This window comes from Mustela erminea, chromosome 20, assembly GCF_009829155.1.
Source record: "Mustela erminea isolate mMusErm1 chromosome 20, mMusErm1.Pri, whole genome shotgun sequence".
In the NCBI taxonomy this organism is placed as follows: domain Eukaryota; kingdom Metazoa; phylum Chordata; class Mammalia; order Carnivora; family Mustelidae; genus Mustela; species Mustela erminea.
In genome coordinates, this window is record NC_045633.1 from 5,877,542 (window position 1) to 5,893,921 (window position 16,380).

General features: G+C 48.4%; 2 protein-coding genes across 4 annotated transcripts in view; both read left to right on the forward strand.

Annotated features, from left to right (window-relative positions):
• The window catches only part of CHP2 (calcineurin like EF-hand protein 2), a 72,065-nt gene extending 65,908 nt beyond the window's left edge, over positions 1 to 6,157 (forward strand). The window contains exon 8 of the mRNA XM_032326953.1: positions 5,593 to 6,157. The gene's annotated coding sequence lies outside the window, so the exon portion shown is untranslated. The remainder of the gene's footprint in view (positions 1 to 5,592) is intronic.
• A 148-nt stretch (positions 6,158 to 6,305) lies between these two features.
• Positions 6,306 to 16,380, forward strand: part of PRKCB (protein kinase C beta) — a 324,117-nt gene continuing 314,042 nt past the window's right edge. Inside the window, exons 1-2 of one of the 3 annotated variants that reach the window (XM_032326950.1) lie at positions 6,306 to 6,669; positions 7,672 to 7,703. In XM_032326950.1, the coding sequence (XP_032182841.1) occupies positions 6,497 to 6,669; positions 7,672 to 7,703 (205 nt within the window). In that variant the 5' untranslated portion in view covers positions 6,306 to 6,496. The remainder of the gene's footprint in view (positions 6,670 to 7,671; positions 7,704 to 16,380) is intronic. The other 2 variants (XM_032326949.1, XM_032326948.1) reach the window with 2 other exon arrangements.

The window sequence follows — 16,380 nt, forward strand, 5'->3', positions numbered from 1 at the left end:
GAGGCAGGCAGAGAGAGAGAGGAGGAAGCAGGCTCCCTGCCGAGCAGAGAGCCCGACGCGGGACTCGATCCCAGGACCCTGAGATCATGACCTGAGCCGAAGGCAGCGGCTTAACCCACTGAGCCACCCAGGCGCCCTTGCTTTTGTTTTTAATCTAGGAATGTCTTAATTTTCCCCTCACAGTTGGAAGGACAGTTTTGCCGGTTTTAGGATTTTTGTTTGTTTTGTATTTTTCCTTTTATCACTTTGAATATATTATTTCACTACCTTTGGACTCTAAAGTTTCTGATGAGAATTCTGATTGTAATCTTATTGAGGATTCCTTGTGTGTGGTGAGTCACTTCTCTCTTGTTATTTTTAAGAATCTTTGTCTTTTGACAATTTGGTTATATTCGTCTAAGTGTGAGTTTCTGAATTTATCTCACTTAAAGTTATTTGAACTCTTTGGATGTCTATAGTCATGATTTTCATGAAACTTGGGACACTTTTGGCCATTATTTCTTCAAATTGTCTTTCTGCCCTTTCTGTCTCGTTTATCCTTTGGGGACTCCCACAATGAGTATGTTCATTTACTTATGGCATTCCACAGGTCCTTTAGGCTCTGTTCATTTTTTTCAATTTTTTTCTTTCTGTTTTTTGGTAATTTCAATTGTCCTCTCTTCAAGTTCACTGATTCTTTCATCTCTCTGCTCAGATCTGCCTTCGAATCCCTATACTGAATTTTAGTTTTTTAATTTTTAATTTAATTAATTAATTTATTTAAAGATTTTATTCATTTATTTGACAGAGAGAGAGATCACAAGTAGGCAGAGAGGCAGGCAGAGAGAGGGGGGGAAGCAGGCTCCGTGCTGAGCAGAGTCCAATGCGGGGTTTGATCCCAGAACCCTGAGATCATGACCTGAGCCGAAGGCAGAGATTTACCCCACTGAGCCACCCAGGCACCCCTCCTTGAGCATTTTTGAGATGATTTTTTTTGTTGTTTTTTTGTTTTGTTTTGTTAAGGATTTTACTTATTTATTTGACAGAGAGATAGAGAGCACAAGTAGGAAGAGCGGCAGGCAGAGGGAGAGGCAGTCTCTCCATTGAGCCGGGAGCCCAATGTGGGACCCAATCCCAGGACCCTGGGATCATGACCTGAGCCAAAGGCAGACGCTGAATGACTGAGCCACCCAGGCACCCCTGAGATAGTGGCTTTAAAATATTTGTTTAGTAGGTTCTCCATGTGGTTTTTCACTTCTGTTGATTTATTTTTTTCCTTTGGATGGGCCATACTTTCCTGCTTCTTAATATTAGTTTGTAATTATTATTAGTAGCAGTTCTTTTTTTTTAAGATTTTATTTTTAAGTAATCCCTACACCCAATGTGGGGCTCAAACCTACAACTCTAAGATCAGTAGTCACATACTCCACTGACTGAGGCAGCCAAGCACCCCTATTATTAGTAGCAGTTCTAAAGTGACCTTACGAATTGCTTCACTTTTTCAAATTTCTGTTTTTTCACATGTCGGGTGGAAATTGTGACATTTTGTCAATTTAATAAGTATTTATTGAGCTCCTTCTGTGTGGCCTCCCAATTTTTAATACCCTATCTAGTGAGATATGAGGTCTGTTTGAGAAGATACTGTCTTTATGGGGCCATGAATATAAGGCTCAGAGATTGCTGGACAACTAGCGCAGGTCAGAAATGACTCTGTACCCGTTTCCAGGTCAGGCTTTGAAGAACTGTTAGCTTCCACTTCTTATCTCCTGGAACACTTACTTTTGGAATTCAACCACCATGCTATGAGGAAGCTCAAGCTGCCATGGAGAGGCCCACATAAAAAGGAACCAAGCCCCCAGTTTAAAGCCCTGGGTGAGTTCCCAGTTGACAGCCAGCACCAATTCATCAGCCATGTGAGCGAGCATCTTGAAAGCAGATTCTGTCACTGCTGATGCCACTAGAACGGAGATGAGCTTTCAGTTGTATCACCTGGTTTTAACAATTAATTTATTTAATGTTATTTAAAGTCTGTTTTTTAGAATACAACTGTCTGAAGAAATATAAAGTGAGCCCCATATATAATTTTGTATTTTCTAGTAGCCACATTAAAAAAGTAAAAAGAAACAGGTGAAAATAGTTTTAGAAACCTGCTTCAGCCCGATATAAATGCCATAATTGCAACATGCAGTGAAGAGTTATTTATAAACTATTTTACTTTTTTTTCGTTCTAAGTACTTGATATTTTGGGATGCATTTTATACTTAACAATCACATCTCAATGCAGACTAGCTACATTCCGAATGCTTACTAGCCACATGTGGCTAGTGACTATATATTGAAGAATACAATCTTGGAATGAAAGATTTGGAAGGCAAACTACTACATCTCTGCCCCTATTTTATAGAAAGGGAAAGCAAGGCACAGAAGGAGGAAGTGACTTGTCCAGGGTAATGCACTCTCATGGATTAAGGGTTGCCTCCCTCCCCCCAAAAAAGATATGTCCATGTCCTAATTCCTGGAATTTGTGAATGTTATCTTATTTGGAAAAAAAGTTTCTTTGCAGATGTAATTAAGTTAAAGATTTTGACATGAGGAGATCATCCCAGATTATCTGGATGAGGCCTAAATCCAATGACCTGTGCCCTTGCAAGAGATTCACAGAGATGATTAGACAGAAGTCGAGAAGAGAGGCACAGAGAGAGAAGTTCATATGAAGATGAGGGTGAAGATGGGGCGATGTGACCACAAGCCGGGGAATGCCGTCGGCCACCGGGACTTGGAAGAGGCAAGGAAGCATTCTTCTCTGAAGCCTCCAGAGGGAGTGGGGCCCTGCAGACATCTTGATTTCAGACTTCTGACCTCCAGAATTATGAAAGAATAAGTTTCTTTTGTTTTTAGCCCACCCTGTTTGTGATAATTCATCACGGTACCCATATAAAGCTAATAATATATACGACAAGGTTGAAGCTTGGACTTAAGAGATCTGGGACCCCATTCCTGGCCAGAGCAACCTGTGTCTCCATTGCCTCAGAAATTTTTCAAGTGGCCAGCGTTCATTCCTTTATTAGAAGAGTGGACTGTACAGGGCTCTGGTGACCTAGAGGGTCCATGACAGATCTCTAGGGAGCTAGAGTCCTTTAGCTCCATGTGGCACCAGCTGTCTTGTCACCATCTCTTGCCTCATCTACTTCAATGATATCAACTGCTTCTCCAGCTTCTGCTCTATCCCCTCTTCAATCTCTTTTCCATGTCGTATCTGGAGTAATCTTAAAAACAACGAGAGTAACAGGGGTTCCTGGGTGGCTCAGTGGGTTAAAGCCTCTGCCTTCGGCTCAGGCCATGATCCCAGGGTCCTGGGATCGAGCCCCACATCAGGCTCTCTGCTCTGCAGGGAGCCTGCTTCCTCCTCTCTCTCTCTGCCTGCCTCTCTGCCTACTTGTGATCTCTGTCTGTCAAGTAAATAAATAAAATCTTAAAAAAAAAACAACAACAGTAACAAACAAACAAACAAAAGGCAAACAAGTCATCAGGCCACTTCTCCACCCTCCACTGTCCAATAGCCTCCCGTTCACTGGAATAAAATCAAAACTCCTTACAAGTCTACAATGCCCTGCTACCTGATGGACCATGTTTTGTACCCTCTGTCTCCCGTCTCTCCACTCCAGCCACAGAGGCCTCCTTGCTACTTCTCCAACATGCTGAGCACTCCTTTCCTAGGTCCTTTGCATTTGCTTGTCTTCTCCGTCTGGAACACTCTGCCCTCAGACAGCCCCCTGGCTCGCCCTCTCACTTCATTCTCAGACATCCCTTGATCAGAAAGGATTTCTCCGGCTGCTGTCACTTTCCATTCCTTTCTGATGCTTTATTGTTCCTTATGGCATCGATCTCTACACCACCTAGTAAGGATCTGTTAGTTTATTAGGTTATTGTCTGTCTTCCCCATTAGACGGTAAGTTCCATGAAGGCCGGGCCTTCTGTCTGTTTTATCCAACAATGTGTGGAATAGCACGTAGCAGGTGCTCAATAAATTCATTGCTCAGTGAATGAATAAAAGCATGAGTGAATGGAGGAAGGTAGGGTCCATGTAACCGTATCTTGTTTCCTAGAGAAGTCAGAATCTGTATATTTAGGTGAAATTCTACCAAATATGAACAAAAAAAAATTGGCTGGCTAAAAAAAAAAAAAACCAAAGAAAAAAACCAACCAAAAAACACCACACACACACACACAGACACACACACACAAAACCCCACCCAAAAACATCCAAGGGGCTACCAGTTTGAGACCCCTGCTCTAGGGAACTGGGAGCAATGGGAACTGTGTTCCCTTATCCTCAGGTGGGGCAGCCCCTCCAGGAATCCAGTGTTTCTTTGGGATCCACCAGCCCTTGCATCTCCAGGCTCGGCCCCATGAGGTCCTGTTTGTTGTTACAGAGCAAAGTCACCCAGAGCCCTTCGTTCAAAAGGCAGGATGTGGGCTGCAAGCCACCAGCTCCTCCGTTCAAAGGAAATCTGCTTCAGCAGCACTGTCTCCCGGGATGTTTTCCCAAGCGTCCCTGGTTGACGAAGGGGCCTCTTCAAGGACTAATAATAGACAGGCACGTCCAATTTCCAAAACATGTCAACCTTAGAAGTGAATGCTATTTTTTCTTCCTTACCTTTGAATTACTGTGCGGCAGAGGGACATTCTATTGTCACAGCCATTGCTCTCCACATGCAGCCTAATAATGACTTACCACTCGGTAGCTTCCAGGCGAAATCGTCATGGTGGGACCTGAGCTTCATTAGGCAGAAGTTCAGTGTAGCTGGTTCACCCCCACCCTGCTCCCCTTCATGCCTTTATCATCAATATGCTTTGCACTTAGGCTGACCTAACCTCCATTCAACAACAGTATGACTTTAGGTGTGTATCTTCATCGCGCTGAGCCTCACCGTCCTTACCCATCAGGAAAATTTGGGACTTACACAGAGGTGTTGTTGCAAGGACTGAGCAGGACGGTGCAAGTACACAGGACACCTATCTAGCAGTTGATGATTCCTATTACTGCATACCTACAGGACACAGTGAGCAGGAAGAGGCAATGTCCCTGAAGCTTTCATTCACTCACTTATTCACATAATCACTTACTCATTCAACTAATGTTTCCTGAACTTTGAGGAGGGGTCGGGCATGGAGCGTGGCTCTGATGGCACAATGGTGAGCAGTGCCTGCTCTCAGAACCTAGGTCTAGTGAAGGAGTGCATAGCCTAATGCAGTGCCATGTTCCCAGAGGAACGTAGTTCCCATGGGGAGGGGGACAGGTGTTGAGACACTGCATAGACAGAGCACTAAATCACACTGCAATATCTACTCATGTAGACAATTACCATTTTTTGGTTGCCTTTCCATCCTTGGGATTCCACCCCAGGAGAGCGTCCCACTCGGATGTTGGTGTGTCTCTAGCATCTCTCGTATATTTGTTAATCTGTCTTTAACAAATAAAAGAAGGCTTCAGATGCAGATGTTTTGGGCAGGTGGCAGCATCTGGAGAAATTTTCCTACTACTGTAGATATCTTTTCCTATTCAAACTCAGAAACCAGACAGACTTTTTTTTTCTTTTTCTTTTCTTTCAGATGGTGCACAAATATGACCAGGATTTGTGAAGATGGGTCCTCATCCGCCCCGTCTTACAGTTGAGGAAAGTGAGTCTCTTTGGGGAGGGGATGGACAGAAGGTAGAGAGTTCAATTCTAAATGGTTGGGCAAGCAAAGCCAAGAATTGCTTCTCTCTCTCTATCGATATATAAAATAAGATTGCTCCTCCCCTACCTCTGCAGTACGTGTGTGCGTATGTGTGTGTAAGTGTGTGGAGCCACAGGCCTTTCCGAATGAGTGACAGCGGGAGCCCATCCCTCCCAGAGACGCGTGCAGAATGACCAATGGAATGGATGCGGGGTGGTTGGGTACCAGTCTCTGCAGAGGCCGGGTGGAATCCATCGCGCCCACCCTTGCCACCCTCCCCACCCCCTAGTCCCCGTCGGTCCTTCCGCTCCGGGCTCCCCCGCGGGTCACACCCCAGGTGCTCACCCCCTTAATGTAACCCCGGGCCCCAGGAGCGGGTAGGGGGCGAGGCTCAGGTCTGACGATCGCAGGCTGCAGTCCCCGCGCCGCAACGCTGCGGCTCTGAACACTTCGCTAGCAGGCCGGCAGCCTCGGGGCGCCAATATGTAAAGCAGCTGGCGGCGCTGGGCGGGGCCTGGGCGCGATGCAAATGAAGGAGGCGGGCCCTGCCCGGGGCTCCGCCTCCCTCCCCCGCAGCTGGGGCCAGCGGTGCCAAGCGCAGCTGGACGAGCGGCGGCAGCTGGGCGAGTGACAGCCCCAGCTCCGCGCGCCGCGGCGGCCAGAGCCGGCGCAGGGGAAGCGCCTGCGGCCCCGGGCGGCAGCGGCGGCCGCCTCCTCGCGCGCTTCCCGGGCCCGCACCCCGCGGTCCCGCGGCCCCGGGGCGGACACCTTTCGGCTCCCGCTCCCCGCGCGCAAGATGGCTGACCCGGCTGCGGGGCCGCCGCCGAGCGAGGGCGAGGAGAGCACCGTGCGCTTCGCCCGCAAAGGCGCCCTCCGGCAGAAGAACGTGCACGAGGTGAAGAACCACAAATTCACCGCCCGCTTCTTCAAGCAGCCCACCTTCTGCAGCCACTGCACCGACTTCATCTGGTGAGAGCGCGCCGGCGCAGGGCACCTTTCCGGGGCCCCGAGGGCAGCGCCGCGCGCCGAGCCCCCTCTCTGCGCCCCCGAGGCGGGGGACGAGCGCCGGCCGACCCCGCGTCCCCCTGCTCCCCGCTCCGGACGCCCGGCTGCACAGTCTGCGGCTTCCTCCTCCCCGGCCCCAGACGGCCGGCCGCGGGGCGCCTCCTTCCCGCTCTCCTCCCGGCCGCCTCGGGAGCGCCCCGGGGCCGCGGAGCGGGCCGGTTCTCCACCTGCCGGGAGCATGGGGTGGCTGTGTCCCTTCCCGGGAGGGCAGCGCCTCGAGTGCCCGCTCGCCCGGGGTTCCCCGTCTCCCCGCCTCCTTCCGGGCTCGCGGTGCCCGCACCCCCTCCCCTCCTTTCCGGGGGCAGCGCCCTGGGTGTCCTCTCTATCTCCCTGCGGGCGTGGGGCATCCTTTCCTCCCCTTCCGTGTCTCCCGCCGTGGCGCCCTGGGTCCTCTCTTACTGCGCTTCCCTGCGGGCCAGGGTTCCCCTTTGCACTGCTCAGTTTCCCCCTCTCATCACGGCGGGGACTTTTCTCCCCCAGCTCTCACCCCGTCCCTCTAGGCTTGGGGAGCCTTCTGCTTCCCAGCTCCCCGGGAAACACCACCGCCGCAGGGTCTCTCTCATCCCTTTAACTCTTCTCTTTCCCCGAAGGTACTCGGGCATCTCTGTGGGCACATCTCCCGCCTGCTACCTCCCCCCCCACCAACTCCCCGCGACGGAAACGCTCCCCCCCATCCCGCCACCTGGTGGTCGTAGCCTCCTTTTTCCTGCCTTTTGTGGGGAGGTGGAGGTTACAGCAGACCTCCCAGCTGCCCCTTCCCCCAAAGGCGGAAGACTCTTGGGCACCCGCCTGTGGCTAGGAGGTTGCACCTGGGGTAGAGGGGCCGGGGAAGGGGGGTGATGTGGGGAAACTGGCTGGTGGCTGGGCCCCTCCGGCTGCCTGACGTGCCTCTTTCTGTCTTTGCAGGGGCTTCGGGAAGCAGGGATTCCAGTGCCAAGGTAGGCTGTGGCGCTCTGGGAATGACCTTTCTGGGAAGGGATGGTGAAAAAGACTTTCTAGAAGTGACTGAATTAGGCAGAGAGCGAAGGAATCACATTTGTCAGAGTGACCTACCAAGCTGGGAGAGCACCACCACACAAAGGCCCTTTGAAGGGGTGTGTGTATATGGGGGTAGTGATGCGCCATCCGGGAAAGGTGGGTGGAGCCAGAGGCCCTACCTGCCAAGGAGGGGCATGCACCCTTCCTTCTTTCCCAGCAGCAGAAGAGTCAGATCCCGTCTCCCGAGCCTAAACTGCTTGGCCAGTCTTGCTTCTGGAGGACGCGCGCCCAGGGGTCACTTTTGGGAGGACCCCTCCTCAATTCCTTCTTACTTACCTTTCCTCATCTCACAGAGTAAGGGTCTGCTTCCTCCCCTGCTTCACAGAAGTCTCCACAGGTGGCTGCTGTGTCTGCATATGGTGCATCCCCTTGAAAGGGGACTGTGCTTGTCCCCCGGGCCTCCTCCCTCTCTGCAAGAGGTCTTTCCAGATGGGGTGCCTCTCAGACGCTAGTTTAAATTTGCCTTTTCTAGCTTCTGGCTGCATCTAGGAAGGACTCCAAGTGATTGGCTACCTGGGTCCTCACACCTGCTTTGAGATCCTTGACCCCAGCCAGAGAGGTCCAACCTAGTGGTGACTTAAACATGGGTAAGGTGGCCTTGGCCAGCTCTGGTCGCCACTCTCCAGGGTCAGATTACCTGTGGACTTGTTCAGCCCTTAGGCTGTCAAACATTTTTTGAATTTGATGTCAACGTTTAGAACTGGGAGATTTTACATAGATACCTGAATTTCCTCCAGCTTCAAGTTTGCAGAGATTTGGTCCCACTTTCTTGTTGCAGCAATCTTTCGGAGCTATTTTCATAGCCGGGGCACGCACTCACCCTTTCATCCCAGTCCTCAACTGGCTGGGCCTGCTTCCCTCCGGTCTGGCTCCTGTAGGCATTTGAGTTTGCAGCTTCAGTCCTGGAGAGTTTGTTTGTTTGTTTTCTCCCCAATTTTTGGCAAGGTGTGGTTGAGTTTGGTGGAAAATGTCTCATTTCTGGGGTGTGTCGTGGGCGCACGTGTGCTGTCCTGGGCTGCTGGGTCTGATCAGGAGAAGAAAGCATTAAGCGTTCAAGAGTCAGAGACGTGACTTAGCTGGGTCTGTTTTGGTGTAGCATTCCCCCCTCCTGGGAGAAGTCAAATGATCCCTGGTGGGTGTGGGTGGCATTGTCGGCCGCACAGGATGCTTGCTGTGTGGCACTGCTGTCTTCTGAGACTTGTGGCGGGTTCCCTCCCTCACCTGCGATCCAGGGAGGACTTGGCCCATCCAGTGAACCCTGAAGACCAGCCTCTCTTACCCAGATGGGGAGGAGCCCCAGGCTTGCGCTCTGCACCTGAGGACTTGAACCTGAAGGATCATTAACATACACTGTTACATTAGTTTCAGGTCTGCCCAAATCCCTTGAAAGTGGCAACAGCTTAGAACCCCGTTGCAAACAGTTGGATTGTTCCTAGATACCAGTGGTGTCTTCATGCTGGAATGTATAGATGTTCTCTGAGGTTACCTTTCACTTTCATGAATCAGTTTCTGTCTCTGTGGCTTGCTGGGGTCAGGGGTGAGTTTGAACATTTTTGCTGCTGCTTTCCTTCCCTCCTGCTCAGCACTTACTCTTGCCTGGGGATTTAGGCACTCTGGAATGTGTAGGTGATGGCAGGAGATCCTGTTTTTCAAAGCCTGGAAAGTGGTAGGAATTTTCTGGTGTAGTGAGAGTACAGCAGAATTTAAGTTTTTAATCAAATTTAAGCAACTTTAGAGGTAGTACTTTTTTTTTTTTTTTTAAATCCCCTTTCTTTGTCTTCTCTCCCTGAGAGGCAGTGTGGGGTAGCAGACATCTGTACAAGCCAGGGGTAGGTCACTGTGGGTTTGAATCCTGGCTTTGAGACTTCCCAGCCATCCTGGTTAGCTCAGATTCCTTGTCCATAAAATGGGCCTAATAACAATACCTACTTAAAAAAGTTGCTGAGTAGGATCACCTGGATGGCTCAGTCGGTTAAAGGTTTGACTCTTGGTTTCAACTCAGGTCATGATCTAAGGGTGATGAGATCAGCCCCGATGTCGGACTCCATGCTGGGTATAGAGGCCGCTTAAGATTCTCTCTCTTCTCCCTCTAACCCTCCCCTGCCACGTGTACGTGTACTCTCACTGTGTCCCAAATAAATAAATAAATCTTAAAAAGAAGTGCACCTGATTAAAATGGGATCCACAGTTCACAGAGAATAGGTAAGGTTATGGTCTCCCACCTCCGTCAGTGGTCCAGAGCCCAGGGTCTTAGTTCCTTTCAGTTTTCTGCTCCACCATGCAGGAGTGACCCTTATCTCATGGTCCGAGAAGGATGCTGGACTATCCGGGCAGCACATCACATTTCTGGCACCGGGAAGGGGGAAATGGTAAAAGAAAGGCCAAGGCCATATGCTCCCTGTCACTTCTGGAAGTTGCTGCAAGATATTTCTGCCTAGACGCCAGGAGCTACAACTTAATCACGCACCCGCCCCTTGCTACACAGGGGTGCGTGGACCCTGTAATGTTAATTTCAGATAACCATGTTCTTGGCTACAAGTTAGGGTGTGTGTGTGTGTAGGGGGGGGTGTTTCGTTTGAAGTAGAAGAGGAGGAGCACTTGGGTCGTGAAGTCCATTGATCATTAGACTCTTGATTTCAGCTCAGGTCATGATCTCTGGGTCATAGGATCGAGCCCTGTGTTCAGCTTATGCTCAGTGTGGGGTCTGCTTAAGACTCTCTCTCTCCCTGGCCCTCTGCCCCTCCCCACTGCACTCGGGCGCACTCTCTCTCAAGTAAATCTTACAGAAAAAAAGTTGAAAGGGAGAGGGGACATAGTCTGTGCCATCCTTGGGGAGGAGGTCCATAGGATGATTCTAAGGCAGGGAACACATCCAGCCTCCTTTGTGTTGTCATGGGAATTGGGGATGCAAGGATGGGTTGAGGGAGAAAGATGGGAAGTCTATCAGCCATGGGAACCCAGGGATTTCTGTGTGCCTAAGAATAGATTTCTTTGCTTTTGTACTGCTAGAGCACAACATTCTAGGTTGACTGCCATAGGTTTTCTCTCCTTTGGTTATTACTCTATTGTCTATAAAACCACTCTCTATGAGGTAGTTTAAGACTGTCTCTGATGGGGCACCTGGGTGGCTCAGTCAGTTGAGCATCTGCCTTCCGCTCAGGTCATGGTCTTGGGGTTCTGAGCTGGAGTCTTGCATTCAGCTCTGTGCTCAATGGGGAGTCTAGTTCTTCTTTTCTCTCCCCCCACCCCTGTTTGTCCTGTGTGTGTCTCTCTTTCAAATAAATAAATAAATAAATAAATAAAACCTTTAAAAAAAAAAAGTATTTTTCTGGTGATGGGCACTGGGGTTGAGGATCCCTATTATGAAATTGACTAAATTCTGGATGAGAAGTAGGACCCCTCAGAGAAGCAAGGCAATCTTTTCTCTATGGTATTCTTTAAAGGACCCTAGAACCTAGTTGTAATGAAGACAAGCCTTTGGGTGGAATGAGACTTTTTTTTTTAAAGATTTTATTTATTTATTTGACAGAGAGACACACAGCGAGAGAGGGAGCACAAGCAGGGGGAGTGGGAAAGGGAGAAGCAGGCTTCCTGCTGAGCAGAGAGCCCGATGTGGGGCTCAATCCCAAGACCCTGGGACCATGACCTGAGCCGAAGGCAGACGCTTAACAACTGAGCCACCCAGGCGTCCCTGGAATTAGACTCTTACCCCAGGAAACTTTTCAGTTTGGCAGAGAGAAGAACTTTTTCTTTTAAAGGAAGTCAACTTCAGTAGGAATAGGGAGGCAATAAAATCTAGAGATTCAGAATTCAGAGCATGGGGTCGGTGTCCGATAGAACTGCGTTTGAATCTCTACTCTGCCATCTACTTGCCCTGTAAGCTACGGGTAGGTCATCTGTAGTGGTCTCAGTTTCCTGATCTGTAAAATGGGAGCTATTAGTACCTAACTATCTCATAGGGTTATGGTGAGCGCCAAAGTGTGAGAGACATATCCACAGTCAGTATCCGTGACTCTAAGTGAGATGATCATTATTACTTGATTCATGGTAGGAAACTGTCAAAGTGGGACAGAGTTCATTTTGGAAGTCATTGAATGACTAGGCTGCTTTCGTGTATTTAGGTAGGTTTTCCTCTCAGGTGTGTTTCTTCATAGACTTTGGGTAACACCAGTGTGTGCACTGCTCAGCATCTGGGCCCAGCCAGCCAGGCTCATTCAGATTGTCTTTTCTCACCCTTTCCTTGTGAGAAAGATCTCAACTTCTCAGGGACAGTCTAGAAAAACCCCAGCATACTAGTTTTCTGACTATGAAGCTCTAGCAGGGATGATTATAATGAGTAAACCAGCTCTTCCCTTTCCTGTGTAGATCAGAAAACATGTTTTTTAACTTTTTAATTGAAGGTATTCTTTAATAACCCCAAATGTTGAGACGCCTGGGTGGCTCACTTGGTTAAGTGTCTGACTCTTCATTTCAACTCAGGTTATGATCTCAGTGTTGGAAGATCAAGTGGGGCATTGGGCTCTGTGCTGGGCGTGGAGCCTGCTTTAGGGTCTCTCCTTCTCCCTCTGTTCCTCCCCACCCACCCTCTCTCTTTCTCCCCCTCTAAAAATAAAATGAAATGAAATAAAATAAAATAAATAAAATAAAATAAACAAAACAAAACAAAAAACAAACAAAAACCACAATCAAAGCTGTATCCAAAGTTAATTTTATTTTTGGCACAGTTTTTCCTGGCAACTTACAATATATTTTCAGGTTGAGCTTTCTCAGTAAAATCATAAAGAGGCAGTCACTAAGTCAGGTTGCAGACTTCTGGAGTTTGCTTCTCTGATTTCATTTTCCTCTCTTCCCAGAAGCAGATCCCAGAGGACTGGGAGTCAAACTCCACTCACCTCTGAGCTGTTTCGGAATGTGTCCTGAGGGTTCTATGTGGATAAAAGGCAGAGGCTTTTTGGACTTGGCATTTGATGTTTTGACTTTTATTTTTTCCACCTGACGTGGGATTTCAGGCCCAAAGTCCCAAATGAAATAAAAATCTTTAGGTGAGTTAATTGCTGGATCTTAAAAAGGAGGGCTGATGTGTTGGAGAGGCAGCAGTAAATTCCTCTGGAGCTATACGAGGTCTCAGGGCAAGCTGGAAGCTCTGTCACTGGGCAACAGAATACTTTTCTAAGTAAATACGGAAAATACGACCTTTGGAAATGTAGTGGATAGGAGACACACACGTTCTTATAAACTAATTTTAAAAACATGGTATTTCTGAACACTAGCAATGCTGCCAAGGTATTGTCCAGAACCATATACAACACATTTATGGTGTACTTGGGTCAGGAAAGGAGAGTTATTGGTCAGAGGATGAACCAAAGGTTTAAAACAATGTATACATATTCTTGTTCCTGGAGCCCCTCACCATTCTTTCTTTCTTTTTCTGCCTAGCTTTCTGTTTCTGTCTCTGCTCGTGCTCACACATGTGTATAAATACACTCGTATGTAACTACACTGGTAGGTCCCGGTTTTGAGAATATTCAGGTGATTAAATTACCGGGTACAGTTTAAAACCCAGTTAGTTCTGGCTCCGGGCTTTTGACTTTGCAGTCCGTTGGATTCTTGGGTGGGTAGAGGGATCAGCTGAAAAGTTCATCCTGTCTGACTGATACATTCAAGAACTTGGTCTCTTATCACTTTTGGCATCTGATTTAGTATCATAAATTCTTTGACTTGACTCCTCCTATCTCTCTGTTGAAATTATGTGATGTTATATAGGTAGATTATTGGCCTTTTTATAGAGTATCCGAAATCCATGGTCCTCACATGTGGCATTTGGAGATGTGATGGGTTCTTGAAAATCTGGTAGGAAATTTACATATTTGCTACTCCATCCATCATTCCGTAAATCCATTCATCCTTCCAAAAAGTATTCACTCGTTGAGTTCTGGGTGTGAGGAACTATTTTAACGGACGGGGATACACTGGGTGGATGAGATTGAGAAGATCTTATATACTGGGGCTTCCCAGGTAACAGGGAGAGAAGATATTCTATGAATTGTTGCCTCAGTATTTAAGCACACTCTCAAGACGTGCTTTGGAGGAAATGTGAGGGGTGCTATGAGAATTTATAAAGGGATGCAAGCATTGGGGTAGAGTTGGCAGTTCTTCGATCTTGAGAATCAAACACCGAAAACAAAAGGCAAATAGCTTCCCATCCTCTGAAGTAATTGGAGAAAGTCTGAGTTGCCAGGGAACCAGAGCTAAAAAATTGAGAAGCTGCTCATATCCTAGATAAAGAGTCACAGAAATCTTATCTCTGTGATGTTCCGTAGAGAGGATGAATCTTTCCTTGTGCCGAGGTCCCAAGTGAGATGACTATTTGGTAGGACTAGATCGTTACTTTAAGGTGGCTTCTCTCTCAGTTCGACAGAGAATTTCATCTCCTCTTAGCTAGTAACTCAGCGAATGAGCCAGCTTTCTCTTTGTGTGGGGGCTGCGTTTTGAGTTCCCCCTTACAGCAGACAAGTCAGTCCATTTCAGAGGTGGAGGAGCCAGTCTGTGCCGACGGGTTGAGAGTAAATGAAAAGACAGAGCGCAGCTTGTCATCTGAGCTGAAAGTCCGTGTTTAGGGGCTCAGGACACTGCCTCGCACATACCTTCCTTACCCTCCGTCTGGGGCTGACATTCTACAGCTGTTCCTTCTTGGGCTTTGGCAGTGTTTTCTCTCGTTTGGAAGATCATTTGTAAGTAGTGTCACAGTAAAGCCCTGTTGAATCACATACAGAGAACGACCCTCTGTCATTCCTCTCCTGTCTTTCGGATTTCGTCAAGGAGAAAGTCTCCGTTTGGTTGTAACATGTCTTTAACGCCTCTCTAACACAAATTCAGGCGCTTAGTAAGTGTTCTTTACTTTTTTATTATGAGAGAACTAGAGGCGATTTTGAGAATAGAAGGACGTGTTAGTTTCTACCCATAAACCATCTCCTCCTCCCCTTTCTCCTGCTCTCTCTCTGGGCCTCATTTTGTACTGGTTATTTCTTCTTGTGGATAGAGCAGAGTTCATTGTCTTTGCTGGAAATGGTTGATGTTGGAAGAAAGCTCGATGTAGCAGAGAATTGAAAGACACCATGATGCTGCCATCAGGCTCTGGCAGGGTTGGGAAGAGACGAGAACTTTTGTTCAGGAGTGTCAACCTGTTAATATTACAACAGTTATTGTGGGCTGATACCTTTTCATTGTCCTTTGTCCTGCTTGTCTCTGTCTCCTGGAGGTCTGCTTTTCCCTCAGGCCCCAGGCACAACGTTGCGCTCCCTACCGAGTCAAAAGGGGAACTTGCACCTGGACCAGGAGTCTTGGCATTTGCTAAGTAGATGGAAATTAACTTAGCTCAACAATAACCACCTTCTTCGTGGGGGACAGAGGGCAGAGGGGGAATTCTAGACTCTTTCTTCTTTCATCTTGCCACTGCCCAGTGACCGGACTTTGGGTTTCTAGATACACAGTATAAACTGAATTGCGAGGGCAGGCTCAAAAATCAGACAGACTTGATTTCAAATCCTGCTCTGTCTCCATGACTCTATGACCTTGGGCTGGTGAAACATGATTCTACCATCTGTCCTCTGTGTACGCACTGACCCACCGATCCATTCAGCTATCCACTCAGCCATTTTTCTCTCCATTATCCATTCATCCATCCATTCATTCACCCAACCATCAACCCCTTCCCCCATCCATCTAGCTCTCTGTCCATCTGTCCATTCATTGAGTGCCTACCATGGATCAGGCACTGTTTTAGGCACTGGAACCAGAGCGGTGAACCAGACAGAGTCCCTGCCTTCATGGAGTTTCCATTCTGGGAGGAGGAGAACAGCCATTAACAAATACCTTAGAAGAAACACAACGTCTAAGGTCAGGTTGCGATATGCGCTTTGAAGAGAACTAAGATCCTAGCCCTTGAAGAGCTTCCTGGTCTTTTGCGGGGAGACGGGCACATGGCGAGTTAGTTCCGGCTCGTCAGGGAGGTGTGGGATGGCCTCCTTACTCCTGGGAGGGGTGGAGAAGCTTCCACAGAGGAGATGACATTTGGGAACAATCTTCCAGCAGGAGTAGGAGTTCCCAGATTGACAGGAGGCTGGGGGCCGGGGAGGGTGTTTCAGGCAGAGGACAGCTCCAGTTGAGACACGGAGGAGAGAACAGGGCTCATGCTGGAAACAGGAAGGAGGGTGCGCAAGGGGGCGGTGGTGGCGCTTGGAGCTAAACGTCATCTAGGAGGGCTTGGACCTTGTGAAGGCAGGACAGTGACTAGGAAGCGCTTGTTGTCGTTGTTTTAAGGCGGGATGTGTGAGGGTGAGTGACGTGGCCAAATGTTTGAAAAAGAGGAGCGTGAAGTACATTTGAACCCGTGATTGCCGGGACTCAGATCCCGGAATCCCAGGCTTGTGGGGTTGGAGGGCAGGGACCAGAAACCCAAATGACCATTTAGAAGCAGTGGGGGGGTGTCTCCCGAGCACGGAAGGGCCGCTGCTATTTTTCACATCGTAAAAGAGGCATTTGAATTTTCGTGTCAGTCATATCGTTGATTGTTCTATT